Source organism: Mustela lutreola, chromosome 4, assembly GCF_030435805.1.
Source record: "Mustela lutreola isolate mMusLut2 chromosome 4, mMusLut2.pri, whole genome shotgun sequence".
In the NCBI taxonomy this organism is placed as follows: Eukaryota; Metazoa; Chordata; class Mammalia; order Carnivora; family Mustelidae; genus Mustela; species Mustela lutreola.
Window position 1 is genome coordinate 182,814,698 of NC_081293.1, and position 21,208 is coordinate 182,835,905.

The 21,208-nt window shown below is 43.0% G+C and overlaps 1 protein-coding gene across 3 annotated transcripts in view; it reads right to left on the reverse strand.

The window, feature by feature from the left end:
* Nucleotides 1–21,208, reverse strand: part of CHCHD3 (coiled-coil-helix-coiled-coil-helix domain containing 3) — a 276,805-nt gene that overhangs the window by 985 nt on the left and 254,612 nt on the right. For 2 of the 3 annotated variants that reach the window (XM_059171888.1, XM_059171890.1), the window contains 2 exons: nucleotides 10,996–11,131; nucleotides 2,474–2,540 (listed from right to left, as the gene is read on the reverse strand). In XM_059171888.1, coding sequence (XP_059027871.1) covers nucleotides 2,517–2,540; nucleotides 10,996–11,131 — 160 coding nt within the window. In that variant the 3' untranslated portion in view covers nucleotides 2,474–2,516. The remainder of the gene's footprint in view (nucleotides 1–2,473; nucleotides 2,541–10,995; nucleotides 11,132–21,208) is intronic. The other variant, XM_059171889.1, reaches the window with a different exon arrangement.

Consider the following 21,208-nt stretch of genomic DNA (forward strand, 5'->3'; position numbering starts at 1 on the left):
CCTGGATCGTAGCGGGGTGTGGACAGGTGTGCTGTCTCACTACCAGGGGCATCTGGAAAGTGTTAGTATTTCTGGTGGCCACAGGGACTGGGTGAATCTCCTGCAAGGCAGCAGGGGTGGGGGTGACGGGTGGAGAGTGGTGGGTCGGGGGGAGTTAAACCCCCAAGACTCCGAGAGGGCAAGAATCTTTCCCAGAAACCTCTGCCCACTCCAGGCAGAACACAGACGTTCGTGAGCCTGTAACGCCGGACGGAGCTACAAAGATAAGTATCTATTCTGAAACTGCGAAAATGGTCCCTACATCCTATTTAGTTCTTTATTTTTGTGACCGGGGGAAGGGGGTGGTAAATAGGAAGAGTGCTCAACCATCACGTTAAAACTCTGTAACTAGCCGGGGCAGTGCATATACTCTTTCCATTCTCAGGAATCTTTAAAAAAAAAGACAAAAATGATGCTTTTCCCTTTAGTTTTGAAATTATCCAGGAAGAGGAGACTAGGCTGCCTGCAGTTCACCTGTTCACACCTTCTTCCTTACAGACCTTCCAGCCAGCCACTCACATACCCAGCTCTTAACTGAGCTCCTACTAGGTAAGCTCTGCACGGAGGGATGTGCTTTGGGGAAACCAATACACAAGCCCGTGGAAAATTAAGTCATAATATAATGTAATAATTCGCTATTTTAAAAAATATACTTGCTAAATATATGCTAAAATTAATCTTATTGAATAAATAACATACACACCCAGTACAAAATTCAAGATAAACAAAAGAATACGGAGGAAAAAGTAATTTTTTTCCTAGCACCTGTTTCCCAGGTTCTTGGGTATCCTTGCAGAGAAGGTAATAGTTCAAAAGAGGAGTGGTTCTAACTCGTTCAGAGGAACAGAGCTCTCTAGAACTGGAGTGGTTAGAGGAGGCTTCTAAAAGGACCTTTCAGACTATTTCTCTGAGTCTTTCAGACAGAAGGAAGGCTCAGGAGCAGGCTGGGGAGGGGTGAGGGCAGGAAGCAGCCAAAAGGATTCAGAGGTAGGAGCAAGCCCAGTATGGAGGGCGGAGGAGAAACACCGGCCTAGCCAGAGGAAAGGGTGTACACCAAGGACCTAAAGAGCGCCCAACTTAAGGGGGTAGGAGAAGAATCAATGAAACAAGATGGGATTGGGAGGGAGACAAACCATAAGTGACTCTTAATCTCACAAAACAAACTGAGGGTTGCTGGGGGGAGGGGGGTTGGGAGAAGGGGGGTTGGGTTATGGACATTGGGGAGGGTATGTGCTTTGGTGAGTGCTGTGAAGTGTGTAAACCGGGTGATTCACAGACCTGTACCCCTGGGGATAAAAATATATTATATGTTTATAAAAAATTAAAAAAAATAAAGAGCGCCCAAAAAGGGCCCAGAGTAAAAGCCCGTTGGCTTTCTGGAAAAAAAAAAAAAAAAACCTGTTGGCCTCTGGAAAAAACCTGGGAATCCAACACATGTCTTCAAATAGGAAAAAATCATTTAGGAGGGTTACTCTGACCTCCCTGGCATAACGGGTCCAACAGATAAGAGTCTGAAGGCAAGAAGACCAGGGCAGAGGAGACAGATTAGGAATTAAGGGTGGGGGGCACCTGGGTGGCTCAGTGGGTTAAGCCGCTGCCTTCGGCTCAGGTCATGATCTCAGAGTCCTGGGATCGAGTCCCGCATCGGGCTCTCTGCTCAGCGGGGAGCCTGCTTCCCTCTCTCTCTCTCTGCCTGCCTCTCTGTCTACTTGTGATCTCTCTCTGTCAAATAAATAAATAAAATCTTTAAAAAAAAAAAAAATAAAAAAAAAAAAAAAAAAAAAAAAAAAAAAAGGAATTAAGGGTGGGAATGAGAAATAGAGCCATCAAAGACACAGCTAGAAAAACAGAAGTGGTGAGACTTAAGGTCTGGTGATCCTCAGTGAAAGGGAGAACAATGAGAGAAAGAGAAAACTCAGGGGGAGGAGCCAGCCTGGGAATGAGGGAAAGGACTTACATTGGGGGTTTCTAAGAAATCCCAAGTGGAAATGTCTAGAAGGAAGTTACAGCCTTGGGAAGAGATGTCAACATTTAGAGATGAAGATTTAAAGCCAAAGAAGAAGAAAAATGATCAAAATAGGACAGAAAGAGTGGAATGCCAACTAAGAGAGCGTGTTGGGTTACAAAAGCACAGGACAGGTAGATTATCCTGACTTAGCCATGATTATAGGCTATGTCCATAGGGCACAAAAGACCAGATACAGAAGCAGGCCAACTAGTTTAGAGAGAACACATACAGAAATGGTCACAAAAGATGATAATTAGAAAAGCCAGGTGCATCGAGAGAAAACAGGAAAGACAAAGCAGATAAAGCAGAAGACTTTGCTCAGCAGAATTGTCTTACAGAACAAACACCATGATATGAGACTACTCTCAAAACCATCATCCATATATGCTCTGTATTTATTGAAAAAAATAAAAATTGAGCACCTACGATGTAAGAGTCAGATCAGACCATGTCCCAGTATCATAGTGTCTCATTTATCCTCTTGTGGCTTGATCTGTGTGAGACAACAACCGTGGGTCCAATTATTTGGACAGGAAATGATGAAGTCCAGATATACAGATAATCTTACCACAACATTATATGTTAATACAAAACAGAATCAGTATAAAGTAGATTTATACTCGGCCCATCTAAAGGTGTTCAGTTATTAAAGAAAATCATAACCTTACAAGTGACGCCACTTTGCATTTTGACAGTTAGATACCCACTACTTTTCCAACATACCAATGGGAACTTTAAGCTATTGTCTACCTGGTCAAGATTACAGGGCTGTGCCTCATTTTATAGTTTAGGTCCTATGGTTATGACAGCTATGTGACAATGTGTAATTCTTTTCAAATGGTGCAAAATAATCTGTAGTGACCACAATATAATTAAAGCAATAAAGTGTTTTTTGAGAGTCCAGGGAATCTTTTTACTATTCTTCTTTCTGTAACCCCATCCGAATATATAAGGGTATATTTCCCAGCCAGATCATATAATGTTAAGAGTACCAGACTCTCTTTAATCTTCCAGAGAGACAATCTAGGCCCTGGCCAGTCTGAAGATCAGTGGGCCAGTCTAACGAAAAGACTAACAGGACACTTTTGAGCAAATATAAAATACAGAGAAGTCACTGCATTCATAGAACAGCCTGCTACATGTATTAAAATTCTGATTTTCAGAGACAGCAAAATAGCTCAGCTAATGCACGGGTGGCTCCTTGAAGACACAGAAACAAGGGAAGGCTTCAGGGCAGCCAGTCTATACCCTTGTTGTAAACTGCACTCCATTGCCACCAAAGGGTGGCAGAGGTGATACAAATCCTCCTCACTTCAGTCAAAGACATTAATAAATACAATGTCAAGTTGAATCTCCCCCCCCAAGAAAAAAGACTGGCAAGACACTCTGTTCTTACTATTCTAACTATGCAATAAAACATGCTTAAAACCCAGGCCCACTGACCTCTGGCTGGAGGGATCCTGTGGCCTGGAAAGGTCTGTGTCATTTAGTGTCACCTTATAGGTGGTTCTCCTACGGTCTCTGTATCGGTTCTGTAAGTAGCTGCTTTTGGGCTGAATTTCAACACTGCATAAATTTAACACTGCATAAATTAACATAGGAAATTCCCCGAAGAATCAGGGAGAAGATTTGCAAGTTATAAAAAATTGCTTCCTTCATTTAAGGAACTGCTAACACTTAATCTTAATGTGGAGAAAGAAATTCCTTGCATTTGCTCATCATTCACATATAGGGGCCTGCAGAAACCCCTTTTATGAACAACTGGGTAAATTACCAAAAGGAGAGCACGGCTCAGGCATCTGCAATGCTCTCTCCTCGAGTCTCTCTGATTCCGGCCACCGAGGAAGGAACAATTGGCAGCTCACACCGTCAGAGCAGGGCCTCTGGAGACCACAGATTGCCTGCCATTTCCATTTATTAAAATGATCTTCACTGTTTTCCTCAAATATTTTTGTTACACAGTAATCTCATCAACTCATTTTTGAATTATGGCTTTCTTGAAGTAGTTGACTCTGATAGCCACGAGTCAGCTACTGGATGTCTCAATGTCTTTAATATATACATACAGTGTATATATATATTGTGTGTATATATATATGTAAAGATACTATTCAGAGTGCTTGTTTCTGAGCTCCTCCAGCATCTTGCCAAGATCTCAAAAGCCCCAATAAAGCTGAGTATGTAAGCAGGAGGATTTATGGGGAAGAAATGAAATGGGAATATGTCTGGGTACACCTGAGTTTTTCCCAAGGAGGGACATGAAAAGTAGGGAGAGTAGAAGACAAGGGAGTGATGAAGACACAATGAGGAGACGGTAAGACAGAAGCAAAAGTAACCAATAAATTCAATTTAAGAGGAGCACAAAGAGAGGTTGGCCTGTGCACCAAGCACTACACCAGACCTCCTGAAAATCTGATTAGCTTACTTCCCGTGTCCTCACTCGGGCTCTCCCTGGCCAGCCAGGGTTGTTCTCTAGTTGCCCTGCTTAATGCCTGGACCTGGTTTCATACCTTCCCTGACAAATGCTCTGTGTAGTATTCAAATTAAGTTACAAGTAATTAACTGTTTACACAACTTGCTGCATTAACGGACCAAACACAAACACACTGCAGCTCTAACTCTTGAAGGATAAGCACTAGAAAAGAAATGCCTATTAAGTAAGAAGAAGGAGTCTATTACCATCGTAATATTTCTTCTATTAAACACGAATTTTAAAAAAAAGAGAAAATGTCATAGAGCGACTATTACTCCCAGAAAATGGTTTTGAGGATTCCCTGTGACAGAAGAGAATGATAATGCACATAAAGTTTGGAATTCGGTTTGCTTTGATGGGACTCCAAGTCCAAAGGGCCACCCTACCGAAGGACGGGAAATCTGTGGCATACCCATGTATTATCCAGAGTATGAGCAGCCCAGCTGGGCCATTAATAAACGTCATTAAGTGATGAGGATAAAGAAGCCTCTGAACACAACAAAAACGTGCTCCCACAGGTCTTCCCAGAATATTAACCTTCTTGATTTATCTCTGTGCTCCCTGAAGGTGGACGTCTGTGGACATCAGAAGCAAATGCGTAAAGAGGTGGCCCCTGGGGTGGGGGGTGGGGGTGGAAGCAGGGTGACTGGAGCAGCAGAGCCAAGGGAGGGTTAGTGCCGATGGTGAGCCGGCCCAGGGACCGTGCTACCTTGGTTCAGTGCCTCCTTCCTCCCTCCTGGCCACGAAAACCAGATGTGGCTCCTCACCCAAGGGCACCTAGTTTCAAAGGAGGCAGCAGGAGGGGAAGAAAATACTTCTTTCTGAGGGGCTCCCACCCTCTCTGTCCAAGACCTCTTCCGATTTGTTCTTGAGGCTGAACTAGGAACTAGTTCCCAGGGTGGGTCTGATGAGACCTCTGCCAGATGGCTCAGGCCCGAGAAGCTGTGACAGGTATTGGCAGGTTCCCAACTCCCGAAAGAGGGAAAACACAGACTTAGCAGGGCCTCTGAAAGATCGAAGACCTCTAATCCAGATTAGGCCAATGGGCTCTAGAGTATGTCTGTCAAACTCTTGTGCACAGTTACTTGGGGAATCTGCTAAAAGTTTGGATGCCCAGGTCCAACCTCAGACCTTCTGAACCATAATATCCAGGGATGGGGCCAGATGTGTTGCATTTTAAATATCCTCCTCGGCTGATTCTGATGTCTCCCCAACCTGGAGACCTGATATTACAGAAAATAGCACACTGGGTTTGGCATCAGGAATGGGCTATTCTGGTCTGGACTCTGTCCCATAATTTGTAAGTGCAAATATTTCCAGGTGAGAAGATGGGGTTAGGTCACATGACCTCTGAGGTCTGTCTAGCGCTAACAGCCCATGACTCTACTCAACCATTTGGACGTAATTATAATTCATCTGAAAACAATGATAAAATACAACTTGCTTTGGCTCTGGGTTTTTCTTTCAAGAACGTTGATTTCGAAAGCAACAGAGAATCCTATGCTTTTTAGACCTTCTTCATGCTCAGAAAACAGGGAGTTATTTGAGCCCTGGTCTCACACAAACCCAGGTCACAGGGGAGATACAAAGCACTGTCCTTAAGAAGGCTTATGCTTCCTGCCACGGTAAATGCTTCCATATGCCCTGATCTTAATTCAGGATTTCTATTTTGGGAGATAACCCAAGGACTGGAAGTGTCATTTCCATTTTGGGAAGGAAGAACTGGGTGCACTAGCATTGGGCTGAAGTAACTTCGTATTAAGATCTAGCCTCGGGGCACCTGGGTGGCTCAGTGGGTTAAAGCCTCTGCCTTCGGCTCAGGTCATGATCCCAGAGTCCTGGGATCGAGCCCCACATCGGGCTCTCAGCTCCGCGAAGAGCCTGCTTCCTCCTCTCTCTCCCTGCCTGCCTCTCTTGCCTACTTGTAATCTCTGTCTGTCAAATAAATAAATAAAATCTTAAAAAAAAAAAAAAAAAAAAAGATGTACTGGGGTCTTGACCTCATGCTCTCCACTACCAGGGGGTGCCTTTCCGATCTCCCAGTGATGCCAGCAGGAAGCATAGGCCTAAGGTAGGCCCCGCCTCGCTTACAGGACGTCCTCATTTCCATCCTTCCTTCAGCTGATCTGCTTACTTGGCCACTGACCCCCGGCCCATTTGTTGATTTAAACTTCTGCATTGGTCTCTCTTCTCCTGTCTGGCCTCCACCATCTGACTCCAGGCTGCACACCAACTTCTGTCCTTTGGCATCTCCTGGGTCTGGTCCTTGTTTTAGTCCCAGGCTTTCCTTGGCGCTTCTGACCTGGCTTCCTGCTCTGTCTCTGCACTCCCTCACCACTCACGATCCACATGGATAGGTGAAAGCCACTGCAGAGCAGGGGAGCCTAGGGCTGGCTAGAGGTAGGCAGCCTACATTTTCTGGTGGAGTGTATTAGCCTGGCAGGCTACGTTTGCCAGGCGATGCTGAGACAGCTTTTTCCAGTACACTGCCTTTGGAGAAACTGTTTTTACCCCCTCCTAGTTCATTCTGCCACTTTGGCTTCCCTGGGGCTGTCAGGAGCATCAGCTTCAAGGAAAGAATATATAGCTGTCGGAGGCCAGGCGACATGCAGGAAAATCAGAACTACACATTTAAGGCCGACAGAAAAATCTGAGGCAGAGGCCCAAGGGCTGGAGGTCCCCAAGGCAGGGGTGCTGCCTATACTAAACAGACACGTCTCTTGACTGAAATGCGCTCCTGGACGTGTGTTCCTGTGCACACAAACTCTTGCTCTCCATGCATGTTAGTACAATTAATCCCACATCATCACAGCTCGAAGCCCCTCAAAGATCACCTAGTTCAAAGCCATAATTCAGCAAAGAAGAAACCGAAGCCTAGGTCACCATGACTAGCCTGGAATGTTACCTACAGTATTTCCCATAAACTCTACCTTCCAGGAGACACAGAATGTTTGCCCAGAGTCCAGCCAGCTTCTGTATCATTCTGTCAGCAGCAGGCTTGGGGAAAGAGCTGGAATGCTTCGAACCGCCCCCTAAGCATGTGACTCGCCACTCCCCCACCAGCCCCACCCCACCCCAAGCAGCCAGATGTTGCAAGAAAGTATCAGAGCAGGGGGGGTGTCCAGGGAAACGGAGCAATACAGATCTGAGAGGGGACCTTTCTCTATCCTCTCCACACCGTCTGATGAAAGAAAACTTGGGTACCTTTTTGGTCCGCTAGCAGCAAATATCCCAAGCTTCCCATTTCTTTCCCATCTTCTGTGGTCCCCTGTAAGGGCAGGTGAACCAAGACTGAATAGGAATCAGGGTAAGAACAGGTAATTCAATCGTGGGGAGTTTATAGAGAGCCAAGAAGCTAAGCAGATAGGAGAAATAAAAGACAGCCTATCAATCGATGTCCTGTTCCACTTTTGAAAGCTGTACCTCATATAGCTAGCCAATAGTTTTTAATCTTAGAAATAATAATTATAGCAATTTATTATCTCTTTGCTCTTATGAAGAACATATAACTTAATATACTAGAAGTAACAGCCAAAATGTCTCACATCAACCCAGGAGGAATTGTATAAGAAGAGCTGAAAGACTGATGTGGGTAAATGGATGGAGAAAGGAAAAACAGACCTAAGGAATATCCAGATATTTTCTGATCAGTAAAATGTATTAGTCTATAGAACGTGCCTCAAGGGAACTGGTGAAAGCCCAATCTTGTGAATTACTTAAAAGTGGAGTGGATTTGGTCCTTGGAATTATTCCAAGGGGAAAACTCTTGCACTGTGCCGGAAATGGGCAATATGACCTAATGGGTTGTTGCCATGTTGACTATTTTCCACATTAGCATGTCTGGGTGGTTCTTTGGATTTAACAAGGGAACACAGAAGGGGAGCTGACCCGTCGGGATCACTATATTGCAGAAGACCCTTCTGGCAAGGGGTGGAATCGGGGGTCACAAGGTTAGAAAACTTCACACTGAGAAACAGGGAAATGTGGTATGAGAAGAAAGTGCTCAGGAGATGCTGATATCAAGCCCCTGTGGCCATTGAGCTGTGGCCTTAAAATAGGGCACCTTTTGGCTGGGCGGCACCTTTGTCCACAGCCCACCTATCTGTTTGTTACCTTCAGTCTCCAATACTTCATTTGATATTCATATTTTTCTCTTCACTTCATCAACATCGTTGACATATTCTCTCAACACCTTATTTCTGTATTAGTGGATAATGGCTGTCCCTTCTCACACCCAACTCAAAAACCAAACACCATTTTTCATTGTTTTTGTTTTTATGGTAAGGTGTATCTTGGTTTAGTTGTTACATTTACAGTCATGATTCTTCCTGGGTTTCAAGTCTCTCAACTGTAAAACCGTGAGAAGAAAACCGTCTCTATTTACATCTCAGGTTGTCATAAAAACAAGCAAGAGAATGGATGTGAAATCACCTGGAAATCTAAAGTACTATAGAAATATAAGGTATCATTGCTTCTTGTTTTCTTGCCCTTTATAATGTTGCCCATCTTAGGATAATAATACTTTGTGGACAGCTATCTTTGTATTTTTACCTGGTGTTATATGCTCCCTGAATATAAGAGTTGTGAAAACAACAGATACCTCAAAACACACTTGCTGGAAAGGATATTAAATTATGTTGCAGAGTGGGGGTAGGGATCTCTTTTGGACTCACTAGAAATAACTTGGTGCTTTGAGATGATCTGTTTAGTGGTTTCAACATGAAATAACAACGGAAGAAAGAGGGAAAAAATAAGATTTACTGAATACTTTATATAAATGTAATCCCCATAACAATGGGGATAATATCACCCCAATTCACAGACAAGAAAAATCAATGCCCAAGGTCACAGAGTTGGTAAAAGACAAAGCTTTAATACAAACCCAGATCTGCCCAATGTGAACTCCCTACAGCACTGTGTGGCATATATGTTGTCACAAAGTAAGTTTGTTTTATTCTATAAAATATATGCCATTGATCCCAAGAGGCAAGGTGCAAACAATTCAACACAACCCAGATAGGCAGGGGGGAGTCGAAACTCCATCCACCCTCGCAGGTACCACTTTGGTAATGTTCCAAATCACACCCTGCAAATAGGCATGTTAGTTAGATGCTAGCGAAGAAACATACACTTTGTCACAGCCATTCTTTGCACTAACTACTACCCCCACCTTGATGTGGCACTAATATCAAGTTAGGAAAATCCATGGGTCAACCTGCAGGTCCCAGGCGCTTCAGTTAGTATCACTATTAAAGGTTGGGGCTTGTTAAGAGCATATAAGAAACTGTCTTTGACAAATAAAATGTAGTAACTTAACATTAGCAACATTACTTCTAACAAAAACCTTTAAAGAAAAGAATCCCGGGCATGCTACTAGGAGTTACACAGCTGGAGCTACAAGCAAGGAACAGAAGCCTCAAGTCACTAGGCTTTTAAGGAAAATACAGGCTTTTAATAAATCTTGATTATATTTTTTTCTACTAATGCTGATGTTACTTTCCAGCTATCCAGACAATACCAACCCTCCCATAAATATCAGAAATTTACAGAGTGTTAGAAATTTACACTAAGTGGTTTTATTGTAACTACAGCAAACTAGACTGCAGAAAGGCATGCTGTGTAACTCAAACACTAGATTTAGTTGGGTCAGAAGGTCAACTGTAGGGAGTTTGTGAGCAGAAAGAATCAAGGTTTCTAATCATTTCTGTCTGTCAGAACAACCTACATCCAACTGTTAAATCAGTTAAATGATAGGCAATTACGTGACCTGCCAGAATTGATAATTTGCTTCAGAGTTTAACATTAGCTTTCTAAAACACATGAATTACAGAAAACACATGTCCTGTGAACACTGAATTATTCTGGAATGGAGGGGGCAGGTCAAAAGAAGAGTATGGCTGAGGTACATAAAAGCGATGGAAAGTGTTGCTTAAATCCCATCTCTGACCTCCCTTTCCCTGCCCAATCTGGTGGGCTCACCCAACTGGTAGAAGATTGAATGGTGCTTGAAAGGTGGCTTCTTGTTTTAGTTTTTTGTTGTTTGTGTTCCTAAGCCAGGCTCTCTGCATGACTACTTGCTGCTTATAGACCCAAAGCTGCCGGCCCCTTACCTTGCATCCTTTCTTTTTGCTGGCTTTGAGTACTGGCCCAGAAATCCGGGGCAATGACCTTGAGGTCACAGTTATTATAAAGGACAAAGCCTCAAAGCAACTGGAAAAAATATTGTTTTAGTAGGAATCTTCTTTCCTACAAGTGAATGAGCTAAACATAAGGTGAATATGGGTTCTTCCCACAACCGCCAAGATGGAAGTCGGTTACTAACTAATGGACTCGTTATGGCAATTCTTGATGACGACGACAAGTTTGGTTTATAAAGCGCTTCCATACACATTAACCTATTCAGTCCTCATCACTGCCCTATGATGCTGGACTCACTTCCTTCTGGTGCCCCATTTAACCTGGCCGGCACACCCACCTGTTTGGCCTGATTGACACAGCGCATGTACTGGTCAGCCAGAGCGGAGCAGCTGAGGGTCTGCTGGGTGTTCTGGCGGTAACACTGGAGAATTTTGGCCTGCAGATCAGCACAGACAGGATGAAATTCATACCGCCTGAAAAGAAGAACAGGAACCAGTGAGACAAACGGTCTTCGACGGTCTGTAGTCTTAAGGCTACAGAGTATATGAAACATTAAATAAGATACATATATTACAAGTGCAGGAAGAAAGTTTCTAAAAATGATTTCTATGACATTAGTTCCAGTAATCAATACCACCATGAACCTCTCCCGACACTGTAACATTCCCAACCAAACCTATACCTCAATCAGCTGAATAATGCCAATACTCTTCAGCCCAGTCAGCCAAATCAGAAACTTGAGAGCCCTAACTTCTCCCTTCCACGCCCATATGCAGACGGTTGCAAAGTTCGAGATAATATAGTCTGATTCTCTTTCTCTATATTCACTATCATGACAGTAATTAAAAATCACTCGTATTCTGGAATTAGCCAATGTCCTCTAAACTAATCTGTCTCTTAGCTTTTACCCCTCTCCTCCTGCCTTCCAGAAGGTTCTTGCTAACACATATGTATAATTGAGACCGTATCTCTTTCTACTACTTTCTAAATAAAATGCAAGATCAACAGGCAAGCCCTTCTGGATCAGGTTTCCATTTGCTCTTTAGCCTTCATTCCCTGCATGACTGTGGCCTGACCAAACCACTTTCAGGGTTTGATCCACACACATCCCTTCATGTCTTTGGCCATGCTGCTCTTGATCTTGGACATGCTCTGTACCCAGACTCCCACCCATTCCTATATATCTGGAAAATAACTACTCGTCTTTCAATATTTGGGTTAAGTACTGAAGTGTGTAACCTTCTCTAGACAGCTTCACTAGCTGTCCATTGAGGTCGAGTCTACTACTCCCTTTTTGATGACCCCAATGACCCTGGATTAGCTTCTTCTACCACTTTTTTCACCTTCTACTTAATACTGACTACACCATAGTCTGGTGTAATTTACTAGCTTATACCTACTAGGAGGCAAATGCCAAGAAGTAAGGACTGTCTTATCTTCTTGTGACTTCACCTATGGATATGGATACCTCTTATAGAAGTCACGCAATAAACTACTGAGAATACAAATGGGTGGAGAAAAAACATTTTTAAATTTTCTGAGCTAAAATTTCACTAATTATACTTACAAATCTCAGATTTTAGTTAGATTTGCTTTCAGTGAATATGCAGTAGCAAACATAAATGTCTCCGAAAATCTTAAAATACACACTTGAAAAATGATAACAAAATCAACCAAATGAATTATACCAATGAAAAGGAAATATTCTTATTAAGATGGTAGAGGAACTTGAATTATAAGGACTAAAAATACATGGAAAAATACATAATATTATCACTTTTAATCTAGGAATTCATATTTTTTCAAATTAGTTTTGTTTAGTACAAAAGGCTTCCAGTCTTTCGTATCAGTTCTTTTTTTTGCAATTTAAATTTTTTATTTCTATCGTAATCTTGAAATAGCATTATTTTATATTAAATGGGTTCTTAAAAAAACCTCTAGAGAATACAGGGGGAATATTTCTCATCAGTAAGGAAAACCCCTGGGTGACGATTTGTCTCATTACTTTTATCCAACATACTAAACTAATATGTATTTTGCTAGTACAGAAAACTGAAATGCAAACCGTGTTACTGGTCCCTGAGGGAATTTACTTCTTCCTACCATCTGAGGAAAGCAGACATACAGGGGAAAAAAAAAATAATCCCACAAATTTTACACAACACTGCTTTTACTTTTTCATTCATTACCTTACTGCTCTGCCAAATACGTGAGAACAGAATTTATATCCAAATCCCTGGAGTTTCTATTCTCTCTAAGATTTCAAAGTTTGTATGTCTATGAATTCTTTTTGGACATGGATTTCCCTAATCCCCTACCATGAACATCAGCATCTGAAGGGAGTCGGCTGTGCTTCGAAACTCAGAAGCACAGACACCACAAACTGACTGCTTATAGCAAGACACATCTGGATAAATATTGAATCAAATATAATTAAGCATTAGGTCAACTGAATCCAGAAAATACATGACTAACGCCTAAGATTGTTCATGGGAAAACAGGGTTATGTTCTTTCCTAGGGCTGAGGATCACGATTCTTCTATCCTATCTTAGGTTTAAAAGCAAAGGAAGGAGGATGGGGAAGGAAGCCGAGAACAATCCCCACCTTCTCTTCAGATCTTCCCCATTAACATGCAAGACAAGACTGTAAAGAACTGATCTTCCACATGCTACACATCATAAAGAAGAGGGTGGTTTTTTTTTTCTTTTAAAAAACTATTTGCGATGGAATAATTCATCCAATACTATGAACTCCTTAGAAAGTGGTAATTTAAGTTGTATATAAACATTTATCGAGTTGAGCTGTTAGTCATGTAAGTTAATGTCCATGAGTTATTTATGATCTGAAATGTGTCAAAATATACTTTTATCACCACAAATCAATACTGCTCACTTCCAGGGTCCTTGATTTCCTGTCTGGTAGTCTGGTCTATGAGACACACACACACACACACACACACACACACACACACCCCTGCTGAAATCCTTTTTGTATACATTTCAATGTGTATTGACGATTAGATAGCAGAAAGGGGGGAAACGGGTGGAAATCAGCATAATTGTCTCCCAGTTGCTGGAGTAGACTCTGGTACATTCTTCTTGGATTAATCTGTAAGGGCAAAGCTCTGCCTCTGTATTGATCGGCAATGCTTGTTATGCTGCTCTAATGCACTGTTTTCACTCTGGGAAAATGCTAAATGAGATTACTGTCCACCATTAGAAGCCCATAAAACACAAGCCATGGCACCTTCCATTCAGGAAAAGGTTTAAAGGCATTTCCAATATGCATTATGGTAAGCCCTCCATACAGCCACCCAGTCAGCAATTGATTTCTATTGACTGATTTCCTTCCTGCTGATGGAAAAGCCACTACTAGGCAAAAATAACAAAAGGGCAGAATTTCAAGATACCGAAGAAGGAAAATTAAATCTTAGCTGCAAGAGACACTTACACAATTTAACTTCTTTGCAGGAAAGTAAGATTAAAAAAGGCAATGGCGAATGAGAAATGTTAAGACAAAGACGAAATATAAGTCTGGAGAACTCGAAACGGTAATAGAGAAGAGATAAACAGTAATCCAAAAACATTCTTGGCAAAAAGGAATTTGTGGAATCAAGTCGATACTTGAAAAATATATTGATCGCAAACAACAGAAAGCCCAGTTTTGCTGTCATTTGAAATGACTGGGGATTCTGATGGGTCCCACCACATAGCCTTATGCCCCTCTTCACTTTCCTTTTCCTTTCTGGACTCTCCACTCTGTTCCCTTCCTCCTCCCTCACTCCCACAAGCACTAGCAGCTGCCTCTGCCCTTCCTACCCCACCCCACAGGGGCACTGAGGACCAAAGGGGTGGATGACGGTATTGGCGAGAGAAATGGAAAGCCAAAGACTTGAACAGAGAATAAAATCACTCCTGGCAAGGCATTCTGTAGCTAGTGAAACCATCTTTGCTAATGTTTAAGCCTAAATATTCACTTTTAAAAGGCAGCGAAGAAAATAGATCCAAGTATTTTGCTCATTATACGGACAGGACCACCGCAGAAACTCTGGGGGTGGGGGAAAAACCCAGAAAAGAATACAGAAATACATTTGGGCTGTTTCTAATTTTTCGGTGCTTAAAATAACACGGTGATGGATATAAATTGTTACTGTTGTCTCTGATTCTTTCCTGGGGATAATTTCTTATAAGTTGAATTAAGGGTCAAAGACAAATAAAAACATTTGGCAAAACGGAAGCCGAGATAAGCAGTGTTCAGCTCTCCTCTTCAGACTCGGTGACACTCTGACACTTGACCATCTGTTTTTGAGCTCTCTGCAGGTTTCACGGCTGCTTCCCCCCACTTTCATGTCTGAGAAACTTCTTTTGATGTGGGTCTGAGCTTTATATTTCGAGGAAACTACTTACCCATCTTTTTAGTTCTTCTAATATAAACGGCAAGGATAACAAGGTAAACTTCAGAGAAGGAAAAAAAAAAAAAACATGGCGACAGCTCTCCGCGTGCCATCTCCACCAGAAGGCTAAAGGAGTCATGCAATGACAACCAGCAGCCACAAATTCCGAAGGCTCTCGGGAACACAGAAATCATTCCTCGGGAGTACAGGTGCCCAAAAAAGAGTCCTTTCCCTGTATCTGCACCAGTAAGTACAGAGTGGTGTGGGGAGGTGGGGGTAGGGGTGGGGAAGAGAGGGAGAGAGGAGGCAGGGAAGGAAGGAATGGGTAGATGCACAGACAGAAGAATGGCTGGTGCTAAAAGAATTCTGATTCTTTTAACAGGTTGTGACAATACATCCTTCATGGGATCTGGTGATCTCATAAAATGGTATCTACCACATTAAAAATAGGCACACAACACAGCCATGGAGTCAAATCTTTAGCTCTAATTCCTATGGCACAATGCAAAAACTCTGATTTTATTCTGTATTAAACATTTCATTAGATGTTAAGCCCGGGAGTCAGGATTTCTGCTTTTAATGACACAAAACTAAAGCTCTCAAGCCCACTGCCAATAGTTACAACTATGTAATAATCCACTCACTTATCATTTATAATAAAGCTATCATAAAATGCAATATCAAGGAAGAAATTCAACTCAAGTGTATTACCTATTCAACTTTTTCCATTTTTCATTTTACCTTAAATTACAATATCCTAATAATAGTTTCCAGACTAAAACGTAAACAGCCTCTTTTTAACAATGCAAAATCTGAAAAACAATTCAACCTCAAGCTTTTCTGGCATTCCTAATAACTGCTAACCATCCTTAGTAATGATGCTTCTACCTGAGATCTAATCAAATTTCCACAGTTACATTAAGAGGCCAAACATCTCCAAAAGCGGCTTGCCTTCTTCGTTTCAACTTGTCTCCATATTGCTATAAAATCTGAGAAAATAAAGTGAAATAAAAGCAGAGGACTTTTTTTTTTTAACATTTATTTTCTTAAAATGGTGAACGTGAGCTATGATGCTGTCTATCATCTCAACACAAAAAAAATGCCAAAAGGCCTCCCCCGTTTTCATAGAAGGGACTGCCGACCTTGACGACACCTGGTCCGGCACTTGACTCAATGAACCAATCAAGCTGGAGAGTGGATCGTTACCCATAATGAGTGCCGTACCATTCAACCCGCAGATGCAACTGGGTGTTGGGAAGGGAAATCTCAGCTTCGGCTAGAGATACAATAGAGTTTATAGAATTCTATCCTCTACTCCAAAGCTTGAAAGAGCAGTATCTATCTGAAAATACTTTCATATTTAATTTTTAATTTAGTCTATGATGGACTTTGGAGAAAGAGGTCAGTATTACAACTCAGTAATCTGGATCCACAGGAGGAAGGTGACCCATCTGCAAGGTTGGAGGGGAAAACAAGGCCAGTCCTACTCCAGGTAGTAGCATCCCAAGGAAAGCGCCTAATACCGGGAAGAATACACAGGAAGGACCTCTGGTCACCTTTCTGAGATAAACTGGGATAATACGGCGTTCTCCATACACAGAGTCACCGTTGAGACCAATAGGCCTCACATACCCCAAGCAGACGAACACAAACAACCAGAATATAAGGTGAGTGAAAAGCTTTCCGATTTTGCAATGTATTTTTTCTGCCTTCTTCAGGAATACAGAATGCTGGGAAATGACGGGGACATTAGGGCAAACGTAGGAGGAGAGTGGGAACCGAACACGTGACCACGTGAAAGCTGGTGGAGCTGGAGCTCAGTGGACAGTGATAAACTCTGATGTTTATCCTGCCAACGACACCAGGCCCCGAGTGAGGTCCTACACGGACTCACCCCATAAGGGTCTGGATTTAGAAAAATGCGGCCATGTTCTGCTGCATCTCCAAAGAATAAGGACCCAAACCATTTTTTGTTTAACAAATATTTTCTTAAAATCTGGTAACTTAGAAAGACTAATGGCCACTTTACATTAAAAAAAAAAAAAATTCCAAGAAAATTTCTCCAAGTAATAATGTCTTGGACAGGTAACAGTCATTTGGTTGAAAAGATTTGTGAAGTCAGGCATCAGATATGAGGCAGAGGAAAACAATCAGTTGGCTAATTTCAATTTTCTACCACATCATGGTACCCTTGACACATTTGGGCTACGTGCAGCAGACGTATTCTCTAAAAAGAGAGGTAAAATACTTCTTTCTTACGTAAAAGATGCCTAGAATAAGAGGCGATAATTATACAGAGTTTAGGGACACAGACCATAAATGATGCCAACATTAACTCAACCTGGAAGGACCCTAAATTCACTTCCGATCACACTTTCTTTGAACAACTCAGGACTCAGAAGATGTTGCTTTCTCGAACTCACACAGTCTTCTCATGAGGCGAAACGCTTGAGCTAACATATTGCACTGAGCGAGGCTTAACTTAGAGGAGTATAAGCCATTCTTCCTTTCCCCCCTTTCTTTCTTAACGATGCTTGGAATATTGTTACTGCTTAATAAATGCCAAGTAATAATGGGGTAATAAAAACAGGGACTGGTGGGTTAACAATGCAGCTCCTGGCTTTAGCAGCTGAGACCGCAGCCAGTTACACAAGTGTCCTCACCAGAAACATTGCTCCTGCATCCACGCAGTAGGAACAAAACAGAATGCAGGTCACAGACGCGGCCCTTGTTTGTAAGAACTTTTACTATCTGCAGAGGCATTTTCCGTTCCTTCAAAAGACCCACAAGCCGTGGAAGGCAGAGGTGTCCAGGGCCCAGTGTTAAACGTGAATCTCCAAAGGATACATCACTGTGTGAGTGAGAACAAGCCATCCTTATACACCAAATTATTTTTAATTGAAATATCTCAATAAGGCTTCAAGGTGAAGAAATGCATTATTATTAACAGTTTAAGTACAACTAAAGAAAAGAATAGGCATCTACTGTCTCCTGACTTGGTAAAGGAACTGTATAATTAAACAACTTAAGAAATGTTAATCCTGAGCATACAACATCCTTGCATTTCTTTTATTTTAAATATGTGTATACCTATATATAATACATTGAACTTATGCCAACACAAATTAATTTATTTTGCCCCTCCCCTCCGACTTTGTGAGTGATTTCTAGTCCCCCTCTCCTGTGACTTTGGCATGTTCACTAAAATTGGTCTAAGAACTGGTCTCATTCTTTCATCCATTCTATTACTCCAACAACAGATATTATTAAGAATTTGCTACCTGCCATTCACGATGATAGGCTCTGAATAAGATATGATCTTTGCCTTCGGAGAGCTCACAGTATAATTAGGGGGTGAGAGAGAGGAAAGTGCACATGCCATCTTATAAGGAGATCGAGAGGTAAAACAGTTGTAAACATAGCACTAAGCAAATTTGGGAGATCTGGCTTTGGATAGAAAAGAAATGGAATATATAGTGTTTTAGACAAGAGGACATCTCTCACTAGTGAACAGGAAGCAAAAACTGGCTTTAGGATTTTCTCGAAGCAACTTCGAGCCCGCTGAAGATCTGTCCAGTGTATCTAGACTATAGAGACAGATTGAGAGATGGAGAGGAGAGACCTCCTTTGACCTTGGGGATCTGAATACATCCATAATCTGGTGACTCCAGGCCTTCCGAACTCCTCTACGTCCCCCTGGAGAAAAGCTTCGTATTTGTGTTCATGACATTTGCCAACACAGGCCTGGTTTGGAGAGGCAGAAGTAGTTGTATAGAGCTTGTAAATTCTCTGAGTCAAGCAGGAATCCTCAAGGAAATAATCCGAAGCCAGGACACAGCTTCAGAGCTGCCAACAATAAACAAATGTTGAGAAAAGTTCCCAGTTGCTATGTGAGTAGGAGAGCTCCGGTGGTAACTCTCCATTGATGCTAAAATGACTCTTAGCCTTCGTTGCTACCCTTGTTTGAGAATGACTTTTGGAATCACTCTATTGCTTTATTACTTGATATGGCCAAGGAGAATAAAACTGGGTAATTTGGCCCTGGATCAATGCCCATATTTAGAGGTAGGAAGGAGGAACTGGGATAAGATGGAACAGGAGGAACTGGGATAAGATGGGGAAGGTAGAAAGATACTGGGAAGGAGGAGAACATACCAGCAGGGAAATCATGGAGGAGGAGGGAAGGCATTTTGGGCCAGAGGAGAAAACTCCTCCACTCCACTGAGTGGAGTTTTCACAGTGGAGAGAAAACCGAGGGCCTGGCCGAGCATCCCAAGCAGCCCATGGGCAAGGCCAAGGCCAACAGGACTGCACATGCTCAGCCACGGAAGTAAACTGGGCGTTTGTTTTCCAAGACAACTTTCACTGCAATTTCTGGAAGGGATATCACACTTCTCCTCATCGCCTGTTCTTCCCGTAGAAAGTCCTCAAGTTCAGAAGAGAAAGAACTGGATAGAGCCAGTGTGGCGGTCCCCAGCACAGCCAAAAGGCAGGCACCAGTGCTGGCAATTTGACAGGCTTTTCTGATAGAGTAGAAGACTCTCCAGGCAAATGTAGTGAAACGCTGAATACGACCTCCCAGAGATAATCCTTCCATATTTGAAGACATATACTTCACAGGCCTTATTATATCATTTTCATCAACAAGACCTAACTATTATAATATCATAGAGTCACAGAATCCTCAGCGTGGTATGGTACCAGCAGTCTGTACAGAAATATGGCTGGGCATACACATTCGAGTTAAGCTCCTATTTTTAGTCTCTTAACCATTTTTCAAAAAGAATTACCCTTTGGGATGGATTTCTTATGCTCTTCAGCTGAGGGGATGCTTGTGGAGGAAGGGCAGGGAGACAATGGTTTCATCCCTTTGGAGTCACCCAAGTATAACAACACACCCCACTCTCCCCACCTCTTCCCTGCTGTGGTCCCATGTGAGAGAGTGCTCTTCCTACTAAGAGAAGTCAAGAATAGCTTCATTTTTTAAATTTCAAAACTGTCCCAGAGCTCAGTGAGGACTGCGGTGCACCCTAGAACACCTAGGTAGAGACCAAACGTTCCGTCTGTAGTGGCACAGTGAGCTGCATCGCCGGAGGTGAGACTCCTTCCTCCGCTACCCTGGGAAAGCAAGAGCCAACTCCCAGACACACCCAGGAAGGCCTGTGGCTGGCTCCCTTAACTGAGAGCTGCGAATGATATGTATTTTAGTGACAAGTGAAGGAAAAAAAAAATCACCCATACTGATCTCCCCTCGAAGTGCTGGAGTGCTAGAAACGAGGAGTGTATGTGTGTGGGGGGAATCGCAGGTGGGAAGGAACAGGGCGAAGCCTGTTGCTGGTTCTCCCTGCCGTGCGGAGGACTTGAACTTGAATGGGAGGACAGGAAGGGAAGAGTGTGTAAGCACTGCCAGTGGATGCCGGAAGCCCCTGAATGGGGCACCAGGCCACACCAGCAGACCTCCAGGCATACAGGGCAGCCAGGCAGGGGAAGTCACATGGGCATCACAGGGATGGCCGCCGCATCCACACCATGAAGGGATGCTATGGGATGTGCAGAAACCAAAGGAGGGAGAAAAACACAGGCTCCTTAGAGACACACCCTCGCAGAAGTCAAGGGTAAGAAAAGCACTGCACTGTTCTGAGGGGGAAAGGGTCTCTCCCGGGTGGGGGTGGCACGGGAGTGCACGGAAAAGGAGATGGGATAACAGAAGGCCCTTGAGTGAAGGATGGGACTGCAAGGGGACAGAGGACATTTGAGAGTGGGCGTATGTGAGCCCCGGGCCAAGCTCGGTGGAGCCGGACATGTTCAGGGGACCGGGGCTGGAGGCGGGGCTTGTAGAGGCAAGAGGTGATGCTGGAAAGGAAGGGGCTGGGTCTGAGAGTGAATGCCCGTAACAGACAGCATGCTTAGGGTCTACTCCGTGGCTGACGGCAAGCCACCAGCCTTGCCAAACGAGGGGGTGAAGTTATAAAGGTGACATCATGAAAAGCTTGACCTGTTATGAATAAACCAGATGGATGGCAGAAGGACCTGACTAGTCCGGCAGGCCAGAAGAGCACTCCCTAGGTACAAAAATAGGCCAGAAGGGCAGCCCCGGAAAGCAGGAATGGATGTGCTAGCATACAGGACATGGAGGTCAGGGGAGGAAAGAAGGAG